The 18,494-nt window shown below is 47.9% G+C and overlaps 1 protein-coding gene across 2 annotated transcripts in view; it reads right to left on the reverse strand.

Moving 5' to 3' along the window:
* MSL3 (MSL complex subunit 3) overlaps positions 1-18,494 on the reverse strand; it is a 197,423-nt gene that overhangs the window by 19,517 nt on the left and 159,412 nt on the right. For both annotated transcript variants that reach the window (XM_085622581.1, XM_085622580.1), the window contains 2 exons: positions 5,048-5,147; positions 216-300 (listed from right to left, as the gene is read on the reverse strand). In XM_085622581.1, coding sequence (XP_085478707.1) covers positions 216-300; positions 5,048-5,147 — 185 coding nt within the window. The remainder of the gene's footprint in view (positions 1-215; positions 301-5,047; positions 5,148-18,494) is intronic.

Consider the following 18,494-nt stretch of genomic DNA (forward strand, 5'->3'; position numbering starts at 1 on the left):
AAACAATTTAATCAACAATTGACTTCAGAGGCAAACTGTTTATGATGCAGATAGCCTTAACCACTCAAGAAAAAAAGCACACAATCCAGAATAATTTTTGTGCCTGGACATGGAGGTGCAAGTGTGATAGCATATATATATATATTACACATAATTGTTTTTCTGTTTTAAATGTTTACACATTCTTTACAATCAACATGTATTATTTTAGTTACCTCAGGAAGAGTTCAAAGTGCTTTACCAAAGCCTTGATGTTTTTATCCGAAAAGAACATCTTACCCATTATTTCTGGTAGTTTTACTGTTGAAAAAGGCACAAGAGGAAGGTCAACATAAATGAATTACTCGTGCAACACAAGAGACAAGTTAAACAAATATTAATCCTGCACTACATTTAGGAGCAGGGAAAACCCCTGCTCAAGTGACTCTTGTAATTTGTTACCTTTGCGCCTAAGCCCTTTCTGTCACACCCTCAGTACCTGGGCGGGCACTTGTAGAATTTCTAAGTGACACTGGTGGGAAAGGGGTATTCAAAAGCAGGAGAGTACCATAAATTAATTTTCTGAAATGCCAATTTGTTCCACATAATCTTTGATGGGATGGGAATGTCCCTGCATGGCACACAGGTGTGTTCCCCTGCCCTGCATGCCAGACTACATGAGTGTCTGTTAGCATGACTTTTATTTTGACCCTAGTGTCACACTAATCTCAGCCTGAGAGCACAGATCTAGATCTGTCCCTGATTATTCGAGGTCCTGGACCTGCCCTGTTACTTACCGAGTGTGAATTACTTGTGCTCTCATATTGGACAGAATACTACTGCCCCTGTCTTGGTTACAGCACATACAGCGGTGGTGGCAGCATACTGTGATTTGTGATTGCTAGAGTTATTAGATTTTTTTCATCTTTGTAGTAGAGCATACCAACTGGCCAACTTTGTGTAAAGTTCTACTGTTTTGTGAATGCCCTGAATCTTGTGCTGACATCTGAGTGTATGTAGAGTGCTTGTAAATGCATATGTAATGTGCATTTAGCATATGTACAGTGGTAGCCTGCGTAATGAAACCCAGTGGGATTCATTTTAGACACTCCTGATTTGGCAAAGCACAAAATGATAGATGAGGACACATTCCCCAGACAGCGGAAGTGCACTGCCTGCATTCCTGTAGAGGAAGGTGGGGATTCAGACACTGAAGTGAGGCGGAAGGAGACAGTTCTACCTCAATATATTCTATGAGGACTTTTGTTAGCAAAGGGCTGCTGATTAGTTCTTCCCGAGAACCACAACAAGATGATGGACCAAGTGCTGAAAAATGTTCAACCACTCACCCCAAGTCAACAGATCTGGGTTTAACCCAGTGTTCTTTTGTTCACTATGCCACCCTAGTTTAGACCCAGCCATATGTAAATTAGTCTTGACCCTGCTCCTCATGGGAACAGTCCAGCCTGAACTGCCAAGCCGGGTCCTCCCTGGACCGGAAACAAGCATCCTGGGACCGGTTTTGGGGTTTCACCTATCATCAGCCAGGCTAGATTGAATCCAGTGGCACATCGAGCAAGGGACCCACGCCTGGGCATACCCTTGGTCACTTATGGCGAACATAGTGACCACAACAAGGTGATGGACGGAGTGCTGAAACTTTTCAACCACTCAGTCCCAGTCAACAGATCTGGAATTAATCCATCGTTCTTTTGCTCACTATGCCACCCAATCATTTTTACCTTTTGCTTTTGTCGTCCCAAGTGGGAAGGGTATGCCCAGACGTGGGTCCCGTGCTCAGTGCATCAATGGATTCAAGCTAGTCTGGCTGATGAGGGGTGATGCCCGAAACCGGTCCCAGGATGCTTGTTTTTAGTCCAGTGAGGACCTGGCCAGGCAGTTCGGGCTGGACTGTTCCCATGAGAAGCAGGGTCAAGACTGATTTGCATATGGCTGGGTCAAGACTGGGTGGCGTTTTGAGCTAAAGAACGATGGATTACGCCCAGATCTTGTGACTGGGGGTGAATGTTTGCATTGTTCAGCATTCCGTCATTTGTTCCTTTTGATTAGTTCTTCCTGGGCATTGGCATTTGGATGGTGGCAGGGGTGAATGGTGGGACTGCAGTTTCTGTTGTGAAAGGTAAGGAAGTTTGTAGATTAGGCCTGTTGTTTTGTCTGTCCCCAATTACTACTTCGGAGACGCTGATGACAGCATGATTCAGAAACATCACTCTTCTCTGTGACTATGGTGTTGATTCTCTAGTTTGGAGACAGCTCCAGCGTGAAACTTCACTCTAAACAAAGGCTGTGTGTAGAGAGCAGCCTTAGAAGGAAACTTCAAAAGAGAAGCACACCACACTCGTTTTTAAGTTTGAGACAATGGATCCTTATCTTTTGGCTAGAGAATGTGTATAAAAGTGGAAAGGGTGGCGCTGTCTTCCAGTCCTTCTGAACAAGGAAGGGAGGTTTCCGCAGAGACCTCTAAAGACTGCTGTGTTACTAGATCTAGTGTCTGCCGGTCAGCCAGTCTCAGAGAGATGAGGGAACATCACAGGAAGTATGCACTTTCTATTGGAGGAACTGAAGTACTGCCTAGTGCCTAGAAGCATGCCTGCCTGCTTGTTGAGAGAGAGAAGGAGACTACATGGCCCTGCAGTAGAATAAACTGTCCAGGAGAAGCCCAGCATATTCCCAGCAAACTGTCTGAGGGCAAAGCCAGGAGCGACCCATTGTGGAGAGGTCCCTCAGAAGTTTCCAGGAGTGAGCCGCAAAAGTTACAGTGACTCCATCATCAGGAAGGAACATTTTAAGATTTTTGGGGACCCTGGACCTAACGTTTTTTGGGGGCCCCTGTTCTCAACAGCTCTTTCATGCCCTCTTTGGCCTGGTCACGAATAGTGCACAGGAACACTTGTTCAAATTCTAAATGTGTTTACATCTAATATTCAGGGCTAGTGATGTGTGTTTTCAATATTTTAACACAGCAGAAGCTCACTAATATTACTGAAATTAATCTCCATGACACTCTCCCATTTCTCATATGTGAGGTCCTGCTTTGATCTAAAAGAAACTTTTTTTATGGATGTTGCATAAAGCAAACATTTCCTTGCAAAATGTCTGTAATTGACACACATCATCCACATTATAAATACATTTAGGGAATTAACGGTCATTAAAACTATCTATTTAGGAATTATTCAAGGTTATCAGGTCAAGACTCTCTGCAGAACAGAGCTAGTTCTATCAGGTGCCCCCCTGAATGGCTGGGGCCGTGGGCCAAATCCCACATTGCCCACGCCTTAAAATGTCTCTGTGCATCAGCCCAGTTGGGGCTGCAACTGTTGTTGTGATGGTCTCAGACCAATCGGTGCCCGTGCCTGTGAGCACTAGCCAAACAGCTCGGTCGGAAATACCTACATTTCCTTGGCCAGACAGGTAAGGACCACAGCAGCCATGCTCACACATACATTTTAGCACTAGGACCACAGATCATTTCTGGACTGAGACTAGGCGGCTGTGTGCACAGAAAAGGCAGCAGCACCTGGCCTCCTCAGCCGTTCCGAAGATTACGGTCAACTACCATAGGCCTCCATCTGCGGGAACAGATTAAGCAGCGGGCTCTCCACAGGATGAGTACATAAGACTCAGAAACTAACGTGTTACCCACTACACCACCAAGGGTAAGAATATTTGAAGCACATGAACCGACTAGGCATTTGACTTGTGGGGCACGAGAATCTGCACCTAAGCAGGAATCATGGTTCTTCCGAAACTGCTGAGGAGAACCACCTTAGCAAGGATCACACAGGTGGAAGATCGCACAGGGGAATTGGCGCGTGTAGTGTCACAAGGCAGAAACGTAAACCCGATCGCTATCCTGTACACTGGATTGAATTGTGTACTGTTTAGTACTGCTGTGAGATTAAAAAGCACTTTCTTTTCTAAAAAAAAAAAAAAAAAACAGTCCAAGCATTGGCCTGGACATTGAAGTTGTTGTGTCATCTGTTGACTGTTGTCCTTCAACCTGGCTATTTCTCATGAATCATCTAATTTGTTACTAAATATCTTGTCCTCATAAAATGCATCAGTCTTTTATTTTTATTATATAAATGTATGTTATAGTTTAATACAACTGATATACCTGCACATTAAAACTGAAGGCAAATAAACAGGGCTACAAGTCGCACAATCTGCAAGAATATTCTAGTTGAAAGTTGTATAAGGTACCTCATGCGAAAAGTCATGAAGCTCAATAATTTTAACAACCATGGTAATGGCCTCCATTAAGGTGGTATACAGATTTTGGCCCTTGTTTATTATACAGTCGGATATTTCACGGCCTGCGCTGCAGAGCTTATTTAACGAGCGCTGCAAATGTAGGTGGCAAAATGCCCGTGGACACAGTGGAGAGGTAAGCAGGTGCACTTGGGGTGGGGGCATCATCCCCCCAACCGTTAAAAAAGAAAGGAAAAAAAACAGCAATCAACGTGGGGCAAAAACTTGTGGCCAGAGTGTGTCCCTGAGTGAAATGTCCACAAATCTATTAATGTAGCCTTTGAAGTCCCCGCACTCATACAACTGACGTAATCTACATAGAAAAATCTCAGACAGGATAAAATTTAATTAAAGAAGGAAACCAATAGAAGAAACTATAAAAATGAATTTGAGCAACTGATTTGTGAAGAATATGAATGCAAATGTTGAGGTCAGAGCCACTCAAAGGATAAGAATACGCTTAAAATTAAATTTCTGAGCCTGTCAACAAATAAATGAACAAAACATTATCAGCATGTGGCTAAACCAGTAATCAGTGTGTGTTAAAAAAAATGTTATGCATATTTTGCACATCATTGCTTCGGACTATTTTTCATATGTATCCATTTTTTTTAAATCATGGAACAAAGCAACTTTCTAAAAACCTCTCTTGCCACAAAACATCTGTTTTAGAATAAGTGAGTATTCCTTTATTAGATTATGACTTTCTACCTAACCATGGCAGTAACGGACATATTTAAGTAAATTAATATATTTTTCAGTACATTAACATAAAACTATTGGCATTTCTTACCGAACAACCTCAACAAATGTTGTGACCCATAGATGTAAGATGGAGCAGGTGGTTGATCACTGTTTGCATAGTTTTCTGGCATCAGTTTCCAAGACAATACCTGTACCAAACATGAATAGACTAAAATTAGAAAAATTAAGTTAAATGATGTTTCTAATTATGTTAAAGTTGATTCTTCATCAATCATATAATGCACAGTGGCACTAAAATAAATTAGAAGAGTAGAGTGCCATGTATAGAGTGGTATCACCTCTTGGATTTTACTAAACTCTCCCAAAAAGAATAATTGAAAAAACAATTTCATAATGTCTTGTGCTGTTCCCTTATACCTTTACACCGATGTGACAGAAGCAGTGTATATCAAGAGCTCAATGTTTGACTATGCACGGTCCTTGTAAAACTGGTTTGGAGGTAAAAAAGTGACTGAAAATAATTAATTCGAATGAAGAACAATGTGAAATGAGAACGTATAAATGAAATAATAAACTGAACACTTACAAAGCACATATTTTGGACCAAAAGCATCATGGTTCTAGGAAAGTAGTTCAGCTGAAGCCGGAAGAAAAACATTAACACAACAGGTAGGGCTTCCGTGCCCTCATAAAGGGGCAGTAGTTATTGATTGATTCATGAGTTGGAGGTGAAGGTCATTACAGAGTGACAGTATAGTCCAACTATTCTGCAATAGAGCAACGTTCCTCAAATCGTAATAGCACTGAACCAACTTTCTTTCCAGACAACTCGGACCCAAAGAGCACATCTTTACTCTAGGGTGTCTTCTGAAAACCTGGTTGCAGGTGTGCCTTCTATGCACCAAACAGGTGCCAATAGCTCTACCTATGCATATTGCAATGTTTGGGTCAATAGGTCCTGAGATCTTCTGTGGCGGCAGGCAAGATCTTGCTGTCCATGTCTAACAAATCATCGGTGAACCTACCCAAATGGCATAGTGCATTAAGGGATCTGAGGACCAAGCTGGAGGAGGAGAACATTTTCTATCCAAGAGGATAAATTCATTTTGACTCCAGTTTGCAATCGCCTAACTTTTCAATGACTCAAGCACCAGAATTTCATGTGTAGCATTGTTAGTCAGGAAATCCGGGTCACTGGAGCCACAGGTTGTTTAAACAGAGGGCCAGAGCATTGTTTAGCCCATGAAGCCATCAAAATGTCAGCGAGGGATTCAACAAATCGTAGGACTGGTTTAGATGAAGATGGCCCTGGTGGCAGAACTTTAGTGAGCACATTTGCCTGTGATTCAATAGTGGGCAATAGAAAGACTTTGCATGCCCTTCATGCCATAACTGCAAAAGAGCTACTTTTCTCTGTTTCTGGCCCAGGTGATGAGTCTAGCTCCATCTCAATGGATCGTCTAGCCCAGTGGGAATTTTTGAGTATAAGTATAAGCCATCATCACAGTAATGACCGAGTAAATTATCTGCCCCCTCCTCATTACCATCATCAGTATCATGAGTAACACTGGATACATTCTGAACCACATTAGAATTGGATCCAAGAAAAACTTCTAGCTTTAGTAGTACTCGTGATGGCAGAGGCCTCTGATTAGTGGCTGTTTGCAGAGAAAGTGGTAGTGCCTTTGTGATGTTGTAGCAGGACATAGGCCTGGATAGGGGCTGTCAGCCTGGGATAGAAGACCAGCGCAGGAATTTAATCTCAGACCGGTGCCAGCAAATTTGACATCTGTGCTGATGTGGAAGGAACTAGTGTGGAACTTGGTGTGGAGCGGTAGCCTCAACTTGTAAAGGTACATGAAGCCCAAAATCAGGGCCCCAAGCGGTCAAAAGGAGCACCAGAGGGGGCCAAAAGGACTTGAATGACTAGAGGGTGCTCTACAACATGTACTCTTTTTGAACACTTTTTTGGCTACAGCACTTGCAGCCATAAACTTCGCCCCTAGTGGGCGCTGCATTTCCAGCTGAAGAGCACATGCTCTAGCTAGGAGGATGCTTACATTCCAGGGAAACACCTGGGGCGGTCATCTTTTCTGAGTCCCACCACACTTAGTTTGGGAGGGTCCATAATTCTTCTGGGAGGGTGGGTGCACCACTCCTGCAGCTTGCTTTGCACGTTTGAACTTCATTGGTGAAGACCCAGCCATCCTGTGGCCACCACAGAGACAGAAACTGTGCCAAATGAGCAAGCTCAGCAGGAAATTATGGGGCGCTTCCTCAAAGCTCATGAATACTTAATTAGCGGACCTTCTGCTATAATGGGGAGAGCAGCTGCTTTTATTTTTCATTTCCCCCTCACCGGGTGCGGCCCCTTTCATTTCTTTGGGGGTGCTTGGTTCCGTCCAGGCGCCCAGTGCTCACTTCAAGATAGGGGGTAGCTCAGGGAGCCTAACCCAGGCTGCCCCCGCCAGCTACCCTCCCGCGCAGCAATCCTTTGTGCTGCTACGGAAGCCGGCAGGTTTCGGCGGCCCTACCCGCTCCGCAGGCAAGGAGTGGTGACTTCTGGCAGCCTCCCGCTCACCCCAGACGCAGGGCGGCCTAGCCACGTATGGCGGAGGAACTCCCCGCCCCCTCATCTCTGAGCCGACGGATGGGGTCCTGGACCCCATCCTTTGCTCTCCTCGTGTGGGGAAGAACGATGGTGCTTCCCTGCTTTTCTGGGCATCGGTTGCCCAGAGCTGGGGTTCGGGCCCCTCAATAAATAAATCAACTTGGATATGGGGTTCCTTAACCCTCTAGACACTGCTGGGGGGGGGGGCGTTGTGGGAAGAGCCACGCATGCACCCTCCCGGCCCAATTATTGGGATTCTCTTCATGGTGACCCCTGGGCCCTGGCCCACAGGGGTGGGGGCTGTGGCTTAAATCTGCCGGGCAGCGGAGCTCCACGTGCTCCATGCCTCGGGACGGATTTAAAGTTCAAATTCTTTGCAGGCTGATATCTCGACTCGGTTGCACCATTTGGTTTGAGCTTGTTTTCCTCCAGGCGCGAGCACTAGAAGTGTCTTGAGATAGCTCCAAGAGGAAAACCTGGACCACTTCCTTTAGGCCTTCTGGCTTCAAAGCCAGCAAACTTTGCAGGGAGCTGGATTCACTGGCTCCATGCTCCAGCCTTTCGCTTTGGTTTCCTCTAGGCCTCTCTCCTCCTTGGTGCAGAAGCCCAGTCCTTACCCCAACTCGTCCTCAGGGGATGTAAGGGAACCAGCTTCCCTGGTCCAGGTGGGGACAGCCCCACTGGTCCTGGGGTCAACTGAAGTCAGAGTCCTTAGTCCAGGTGGCATCAGGAGGTTCTTCCTTCTAATTGTTAATGGCGGCTGCCTCCAATCCCAGTGTTCAGCAGAAAATTCCAACCGAAAGAGCTCTTCCTCCTGCAATGGACATTATAGGTGGGTTGCGGGATAGTCTAACAGTGAGGCACCTCTGGCCTATCGTGGTGTGCCACATCAACTCTCCACCCCTGTCCCAACCTCCCTGCACAGCCTCCAGGGACATTTCAAAATGGTGTAACCCCAGAGTCACTTGTCACATCTGCTGTGGGGGTCTCATCTCTATCTCTACCAGACCTCACTGCCAGGGCCTTTCCCAGCAAATCGTCATAGGGAGTACCCTCCTGTATTAGCTCTAGAAGTCTGGGCTCCCTCCTTTGTTTAGTGGGCTTGGGCAGGCCCATCCCTGGCACAGTGTGACAGCTAGTTGATTGATGCAGAGCATTCCACCCCAAACTTTTCCTCCTCAGGAGCTGAGGGAAGCACTGTTAATTGCTCCCTTTGTGTGGCGATGCCTTTGTTCCTGCTGCTAAAGAGGAATGTATTTAACTTAGCACAACAGGGTGACAAAAGACCTGGGCTCTGATGCGGAGCCAAACAAATATGACATTCCTGGATGACTCATAAGCTGTACAGATATCTCTTTAGAACTTGCAGAATTGACTTTACCATACAGATTACACCCTTATCCGATACGTCTCTGGAGGCCAAAGGGAAGCGAAGTTGAACTTTAAGGCAGCCTTCCCCATAGATGTATAATAGTGTGTGTAGGAGAGTAGGATCTGCACTTATGTTGCCCCCACTTTTTTCAGATGTTAACACTGGTTTCTGGCTATAGTCTGGCTGGGTCCCTGCTAATCAGGGCCCCAGTCTCTCTGTTCTCTCTAAATAACTTGGAGTGCATATTAGATGCACTAGTGATTGGATACTGTGGTACCTTATGAGCTCCTAGTATATGGTACCTTAGGTACCAAGGGCATAGGTACTTCACAGGCCTACCAGGGGCTGAAGCATGTATTATGCCACCCCTGGGAAGCAGACTAAATATATAGCCACAGGCCTGCTACTGCAGCCTGGGTGAGGTAGTGTTAGCACTCCTCACTGAGGTATAGGTTCCTATATCTCACCATACACACACATATAAACCTATCAGTCAGCGCTAAGGCAGGCCCTATCAATCCTGAGGGCAGGGTGCTTGGTTTACAATGTGAGGGGGCGCCTCTGCATGAGCAGGGCCCCTCTGCAGCTGGCAGAGTCTATTCTCTGTGGCTGTTTGTGGATGCGGTTAAACCATATACTCTTAAGTGCATTATAACCTAGCGGTAAATGCTAACTTTGGAATGACTGCATCAAAACACGTCGTGTTTGGTGTCAAACAACTTGGAATCATACCCCCACACCAGTAACTGGTGTGGGAGTATGATCCCACCCTTCTAGAGGGGAAGACATGTACCTACGGTGGAAACACGGTAGAAATCTGAAAGAGCCCTGGCATCACAAAATGGATGCCACCGACACTGGGCTGCCCTCCTGCTGCTGACTGAAACCCGCAGTGGAGGAGGCCCAACAATAGGCATCCTGTCACAGGGAGGTGTCACCACCTTCCAGACAGGATTTAGTGTATTGGGGCTGGGTGGGTGCACTCCTCGAGTGCTTTGAAGTCCTGCACTGGGGGAGCAGGAGGCTCCTGTGTGCATATGCCAGCTCAAACCGGTTCAGGGGCTACCTGCCCCTGTTCTGGCACGAAACTGGACAAAGGGAAGTGGGTGTAACCACCCACTCCCCTGACCCTCCCAGAGGAGTGGTCATAGAGCTAGTCCCTCCCTTTCCTTTAGTATAAGATAGGGAAACCTTGCCATTGCAAATCAGATATCCCTGGCGACGCTCTACAAGAAGAATCCTGGGCCTTCGACGTTCCACTACCTTTGGAAGACTGAAGAATCTCCCTTGGAGTCGAGGAGTGACTTCCCTGCTTGGCAGGCACCAAAAACTTGAATCAACGGTCGCAAACTTTCCCGCTCCCGCTGGAGTCCAAAGTCCCTGCAGCCCCGAAGTGGATTTCCTGACTTCTCAACGGCCATTGTGAGTCCCCAGCAGAGCCGAGGCGAGTGGACCCCACGAGTGACGAGGAACAGCAATACCCGAGTACCGTGCACTATTGTCGAGTGCAACCCCTTAACGACGTTCTACGAACTTGTGCATTGAACCACGTGTGGTCCAGGCCTCCAGCAGGATTTCCCTCGAAAATCAGAGGCCTACCTCGTCCCGAGTGACCGTGGGCTCCTGGGAAGCGAATCCTCATGAGGCGTCCTTGCGATCCCTTGCCGGCTGGCTTGTGGGTCCCCTGAAGACTTTCTCATCGAACCAAAGGGCTCCCTTGGTTGCTCCAGGCCTGCCCTGACTTACCCTCGCTGGGTGAGTCCCTCAGACCTTGCTGGTCTGCACCGCTGACTTTCTTCAATTTCCACGAGACTTGCTGTTGCCAAGGCGTGTTGGCTCCAATCCGGTTGCCGACACCTCAGTAAGCTGCAGACTTCGTGGGACACTCTGAATCCAGCTCCTGGTCGTCGTCGACGCCTCCTGGACCTCGTGGCTGAAGAGTCAAAACACCCTTGATCACCTGAAATCACCCGACTTCCGAGGGCATCCATCTTCCTGGCCCCGGGTCACTGGCAAGTGACTGTGAACACTGTACCTTCTACTTTCAGGTCTTCTTCATCTTGAATCCAGCCTTGGATTCCACCGGACACTTCTCCAGTCTTCACATGCAGCAAAACTTCTTCGGCTTCCACTGAAAACGACGACGCGACCCGACACCAAAAGACACCTATGCACCCGGCTTCGCTGGGTGAGGTAACTCGTGTGGGTGTTGGCCCTCGAACTACTTACCTTGTAAATGGCTTGCTTGTAGACTCTTGAAGTACCCTAAAACTTTAAAAATCCAATAACTGCCTTGGGCGGATTAGTGAGGCCCCAGCGATTCTACAGGCCCTAGGCCTTGTCCCCTTGCAAGTCGACATTCCTAAACCTCTTTTTTAGTATATGGTCTGGTACGCCCCTAGGGCCCCAGCCATATTTGTGCTTAACTTATTGTGAAACGTTGATATTTGCATATGTTCCTGACTTCTAATCTCATAAAGAGATTAGTAGAGTGTGTCTAGTAATAAATACATATATATTTGATATATATACCTGTGTGGTGTCCTTTCATTTGGTAATTCAAGAGATTATAAGGTAAAACAAGCTGCTTTACATTCCTCTGAGACTTAGCCTGAAGGCTGCTCTCCACAGCTACCACTAGGATAGCTTTCTTTAAAAGGTTGTCTTAAACCTATCTACCATAAGAGTCAAATTGGACTGGTGCAAGGTGGCCACTTTAACTAGTGACCAGCATATGCCAGGCCAACTTCTCACAGAGTGCCACTGCAGACAAGACAGTAAACTACACTGACTTTGTCTATGAGTGTACACAGGCATTATGAGGCCTACCAAGGGCAATACCCAATCCTGCAGAGTTCCATCTGTGGGCTGCGCATGACAGGAGTCTCCCATGTGCAGTCCTCACGGGTGTGCACACATGTTCACGTGTAACCTGCCAAGTGCCTCTCAGCCTTGCTGTGTCGCAGCAGCCTTATCTTAAAAGAAGGACACTGGAGGTAAGATCGCGCAGTCGATTTATCATGCGTTTACCATGGGTGAGTCACAGATTACTGGGCTCCCCCACAGTAAAAGGTCAAAAGCCAGGTGATCAAAAAGTGAACAGTCCAGGCAGATTTAGTAGCCAGAACGCACTCTCACAACAGGGATCTCTGGACTAAGGGGCTCCTGGCCAAATTGTTTTCCAAAATAGTGAATAAATAGGGTAAACTGCTATCGATTAACCAGGATATTGAAGATCTGAGTAAGAAATGACATGCCAAGTTGATCCCCATGCTATAGAATCTGCTGAGGGATCCACATTACCTGAAGCAACCTTGGCCACCTGAACGGAAAATAACACTAATGAGACACCGTTTTGGACCGATTCCCTTCAGAACATTCAGGTAAGCCAGGCTGCGACAAGGCTCAAACAGTACCCGCCGTTTGTGTGCTGCACAGTCAGATACTTTAATTCACGTCATCCGTATTTGCTCCAGCCTTGTCACAGCTTGGAAATAATGGCTTAATCCAATGTTTAGGTGCCTGCCCATTGTCAGTCTGCAGTGGAGACTTGTCTTAAGGGTAAATCTGTCAGATGTCTCTCTTCCTTAAATTTATGAAATTCATCACCAAAGAAATAAGTAATCACAAGCATCCACCATTAAGATCATTAACAAGAATCCATGAGTTGAGTTTTTAACTTCCATCATGGATCGGACTGCAGTTACTCTTTCTGTCTCTTTCTCATCTTTAATCGAAAAATAATGAACTCCATAATTGAGTTGAATAATAACTATCTCTTCTTTATTAATTCTTTTTTTTAATAATCAATTTAATTCCCTGTTAGCAACCCTAAGTTTACTATTACCCTGCTGACTTCTACTTGTGATTTTCATTGTTTTATTGTATGTATTAGAATGATTTTAATTAATATGTAATAAGAACAAGTTACTTACCTTCAGTAACACTTTTTCTGATGGATAAAGTATCTGCTGTGGATTCCTCACCTTTAGAATTATCCCACTGCCCAGCATTCCACGGAAACGTTTCTCCTCGGTTCTCCCACATCGAAGAGGACGTCACAATTAAAGGGCTCCCCACGCGACTACGTGATGTTATCGGAGGCATAAGAAGACCTCATCGGCGTGCTGACGTCAGTGACACACATTTTTTCTGTGCCTTCGAGGTGAACGGGTGTACCGACAACATTTTCACACTTATACACATTATACAAACACAATCAAAACTGGAAATTCTTCATCATAGACATTTCTTAGTGCCAAGTACCACATGATTCCAACAATAACTACATAAGATACACATAGATTATTTTTCGGTATAAGCAGAACGGCAATAGGGAGGCGGGTGGGTCAGTGAAGAATCCACAGGCAGACACTGTATCCACCAGAAAAATCGTTACCGAAGGTAAGTAATTTGTTCTTCTGAGGAATACATCTGCCTGTGGATGCCTCACCTTTTGAACTGAATCCCTAAGCAGTCCCGCTCAAGGCGGAGGGTGCCTGTCTGCCTATACCAAAAGATCCTGCAGCACAGAATATGCAAAATGGCCGTCCCTCCTCACCTTGGAATCCAAGCAATAGTGCTTTGCAAAAGTTGCTGCCTTGCAGATGTCTACCACTAAGACGCCTCTAGCTAAAGCCGTAGAAGACGACTTAGCTCTGGTAGAACGAGCGCGAATACCTCCAGTAGGCTCCTTCTAGGCCAAGGCGTAGCAGATCTTGATACAGAGGATGATCCACCTGGACAGTGTTCTTTTGTGGACAGCCTTGATCTTCATCTGGCCCGCATAACCAATGAAGAGTTGATCGTCCGACCTCAAGTATTTGGTTCTGTCCAAGTAGAAGCTGACGGCCCTCTTGGTGTACAGGCAATGAAGTCCCTCCTCCTCCTTAGAAGGGTGAAGGGGAGGATAGAAGGTGGGTAAAGTGATGGAGTGCCCCAAGGTGAAAGGAGTGACCACCTTAGGCAGGAAAGCGGCTCTGGTCCTAAGAACCATCTTATCCGCATGGAATGATGTAAAAGGAGGCTTGGAGCTAAGAGCTTGCAACTCACTCACCCTCCTAGCGGAAGTAATTGCAACCAAAAATATAGTTTTAAACGCTAGGAACCTTCAGGGGCAACTATGTAATGGTTCAAAGGGTGAACCAATCAAAAAAGTGAGAACCAAATTCAAATCCCACTGACGCATTATAAAAGGAGTGGGAGGAAACCTATTTATGAGACCCTTAATGAATCTCATAACTTCAGGAGATTTAAACTACGAGGTTGATCTAGTAAACAGAAAAAAGCCAACAAGGTAGACAAATAGCCCTCAACAGTACCTACTGCACAACCCTGTTGTGCTAGGGAAAGAGAGAAACTCAGAACATCAGACAAAGTGGCCTGCAAAGGATCAATCGATCTCTCTCCACACCATTTAACAAACTTGGCACCCCTTCCAGAGTAGACAGATTTGGTGGAGTGGCTTCTGGCCGATAAAATAACATGCATGTTCTTGTGAGTGGAAAACTGGTCCAACTGAGGAAATCCCCACATCCCAAAAATGTGATAGACCACCTTGGATGGAGACGCCACTTATGATCGGCCGAATACTGCTGACAGACTGTCCGCACGCACATTCAGTTCTCCGGCCAGATGATTTGCGATCACACAAATCTGATGGTCCTGAGCCTAGGACCAGAGTTGCAGAGACTCTCTGCAAAGAAGATACAACCCTACTCCTTGCTGCTTGTTGATGTACCACATTGCGGTAGTGTTGCCAGTTAAGACCTGAACCGACTGACCGCAAAGAGAGGGAAGGAAGGCCTTGAGAGCCAAATGTATCACCCGCAATTCCAGATTGATGTGAAACAATCTCTCCTCTGGAACCCAAAGACCTTTAACCTCCAGATCCCCCAGATAGGCTCCCCACCCTAGAGTGGAGGCATCCATTAACAATGTGGCCACCGGAGATGGAGGCTGAAACGGCTTCCCTTTGAGACAGGTTGCCTGGAACACTTTACCATAACAGCTCTGCTGCAGTGTCTCTGGATATTCTGACCACTTCTTCGAGATGTCGGTTGTGTTGAAACCACTATCTGCCGAGGCATCACTGGAGCGCCCTAATATGCCACCATTAATGATCAACCAACAGTATGTAGGATTCGAACAGACTGAGCAGGCGCAAGACCGCCAGGACTTGACCGCTCCATTCCGAAAAAGTGGAATCATAGTCTGGATGTCTTGAATTCTCTGTAGAGGCGGGGAGGCGAGACTTACAGTAGTGTCCAGTACTGCCCCTATGAACAGGTTGCGCTTAGAGGACACCAGGTGAGATTTGAGTACATTTATTGAAAACTCCAAGTCTGACAACAGTTGTGTTGGTACTTGCAAATGATGTAACACCATCTCTGGAGACTTTGCTTTGAGCAGCCAGTTGTCCAGCTAGGGGAAAACAGGAATCCTCGACCTTCTGAGATGTACTGCCACTACCGCCATCACCTTTGTGAAGACCCGATGTGCGGAAGTAAGGCCGAACGGAAGGACCGCAAACTGGTAATGTTGAGACCCTACCGTAAAACGGAGATATTTCCGATGCGACTTCAGGATGGGAACGTGAAAATACGCATCCTGTAAATCACTCGACACCATACAGTCTTCCTTCTGCAGCACAAAAGAAAACCTGGGCCAGGGTCAACATTTTGAATTCCTTATGTTTGAGGTAAAAATTCAAAACCCTGAGGTTGAAGATCAGTCTCAAATGGCCATCCTTTTTGGGAATCAGGAGCAGCATCCTTGACCCTTTTCCTGCCCTGGAACCACCTCGATCGCACCTTTTTGCAGCAATGACAGAACCTTCTGCTGAAGAAGCAGAAAGTGCTCTTCCGTGCACAAGCCCTAACAGAGAGGTAATGGGGTGGGGGGACTCCTGGAAGGGTAGGGCATACCTATTCTCTACTATGTTCAACACCCAGAGATCTGTTGTAACAGACCCCCAATGCAGTTGAAAATGGGAAACCCATCCTCCCATGGACAGGTATGCTCTAGGATGGAGCATCTAGAGCTGCTTCCCTGCCACACCAGTTGGAGGGGCAGAAGAGGAGGGAGAAGGAGGAGACAGGAGACCAGTTGTCGGGCAGCAACCCATAGACAATCTCTGCCCTTTCCCCTATACGACCTGTACAAGGGATTTGCCTGCTGTTGCTGCAGCTGGTGCCCGGCACGAAAGGACACTTTCCTCCCAAAACCATGAAACTTGCGGAACTGTCCAAAGCTCCTAGGCTGAGACTGAAGTCTCAATGACCTTGCTGTGGCTTTGATGTCTTTAAAGCGCTGCAGCGCCGAATCCACTTTAGCCCCGAACAGGTGAGATCCATAGAATGGCAGATCCAGTAAAGTAGCTTGGAAATCGGGCGTGAATCCTGAACAACGCAATCAAGCGTGCCTCCTAGTAGGCACAGACGATCCCATCACCCTGGTCACCGAATCGGCCGTGTCCAGACCGGACTGTATCACCTGGAAGGCTGCAGCTTGGGCATCAGACAACACCTCAGAGAAACGCCCTTGCACCCCCTCAGGCAATTTTGGGACCACTTCCCTGGCTGAGTCCATGAGGGCGTGGATACAGTAACCCAAAAGGCATGTGGCATTCGTTGACTTGAGTGCCATTGTGTTGCACTTGGCCCTTCTGGCAAGTTCGCCCCTAGAACTTTTTCCAGTATCCTAGCCTTTTTTCTGTGTTGTACTAGTGGTTTTAGGCCTCTAGGCGCTTTCACACTGTGTCCCAGTGGAAAGCGCGTGCGCTCTGTGTATGGTTTGGTGAGACTGACCTGCCCTCTCATAGGAATGCATGGGGGAATGTATGTGTCCCTGGTAGTTCCTGATGCGTGGGGAGTGCAGGTGTTAGTTTGGTATGTACGGACTCGTGTGATAAAATGCTGCGCGATGATGTGTGCGGCGTGCATGTATCTAGTGTGGAAGTGCCACTTCTAGAAGTGGGCACTTCTGTGTGCAGTGTGAAATGAGTGCCTTGTCTTTCGATTGGCTGGCTGAGGTCATGTGACAGGCTAGGGAATCCCCAGAGTCAGAATGAGTCACCCAGTGGTGAATAGGGCGATCAGCAGCCAGATGGGTGGGAGGAGTACACCTAGGACCTGAATAGGGCTGGGCTTTCCCCACACAATGCTGGCTCCGCTCCCTGTGGTGCGACTGATGACCCTGGCCTGCTCTGTGAATAGGGAGAGGGGCTGAGCAAAACAAAGTGCTCAGGAACCAGTTGTATCTGGTTCGCCCCTTCCCTGCACCTTTGAGAACAAAGGATTTGGTGTATAAAAGAGGGGCTGTGACCCCATGAAAATGTTCTTGCTCTGACTCGAATCTACCAGGGGCGTGCTGCTGCTGGGGCCCAGGGGAAGGCTTGCCTCCCTGGGCCCTGCCCAGCCCCTGGATGCCAGATGGACTTACTGGACCTTTTCCTTTGCAGGGAGCTGCTTTGCTCCATCTTCTGATGCCCAGGACTGCTTGGGACTTTTCCCTTTACCAAGGCTTGTTACCGGCTGCCAAGCGCCCTGGGAACGCGTGGGCCTCGCAGCACGGCGCTGCACGGCGAGCGAGAGAGAGGGAATCCCCAGCGTAGGGATTCCCCCATGATGCGTGCCTTGCGGGTGCCCACCCCGCTTATCTGGTTGCTTGGGTGCGCAGGTGCCCACCCTGCGTCTTCGTTTTTATATTAGTGAGTAATACGGGTGCCTACCCCGCTTATTTAAAATTGCGGGTGCCCACCCCGCACTTTGCCCGTAAAAGAAATCACCGCCGCGGCCCGAGCCGCATTCAAAACTCGCTGCCGAGTCCGCGGCCCGCCTGGTTGTGGGCGGGGCCGCGGGACGGAAGCGGAAGTGCCGCCATTTGCAGGAAGTGGGAAGCCCCGCCAGTGAGAGGAGTTCGATGGGGAAGGCCCAGGCGGGAGCCCACCCCGCGCTGGGACGTGCCGAGAGGAAGCCTGGAGCCTCGCGGGCTCCACGTTCAAGTCCCGGGTCCCAGGAGGGGGCCCGGGTGAAAGCAAAGTGCCGGTCGGATTCAAGGCAGGGCTCTCGTGAGCGGAGAGAGCCCCGCCAGTTACTTACCCTACCCGAAGACCTGGGAGACCCCAAAAGAAGCTCCAGTGAGTAGGGGCTGGTCCGGGGGTCTGAGCGGTCCCGCCAGGAGAGCGGGCCGCTCTACCGATGCTGCCTAGTTGTTTGTCAGGGCCCAGAGGGGCCCCATGCTTCTATTATCTGAGGGGCATAGTTGTTTTCAGAGCCCCGGTGGCTCCAGCATTTTGGCAGGTTTGTAAAGAGCCTACGTGGCTCCAACCACGGGGGCATATTGTATTTAAACCACCAGTGCGCTCCACAGTACTTTGGGGCAAGGTCCTCTTCTATGTTGGCGCATATTGATTTCAGGAGCCCGTGTGCTCCATGGGGGACATGTTGTCTTAGAGCCTAGGTGGCTCCAACGTTGTGACATTGTTCTGAGGGGCTAATGAGAGCCCCCTGCCGCTATTTGCCTCCCCCAGCTGTGCAGCACTTAGTGCCA

This window comes from Triturus cristatus, chromosome 8, assembly GCF_964204655.1.
Source record: "Triturus cristatus chromosome 8, aTriCri1.1, whole genome shotgun sequence".
NCBI classification, from domain to species: Eukaryota; Metazoa; Chordata; class Amphibia; order Caudata; family Salamandridae; genus Triturus; species Triturus cristatus.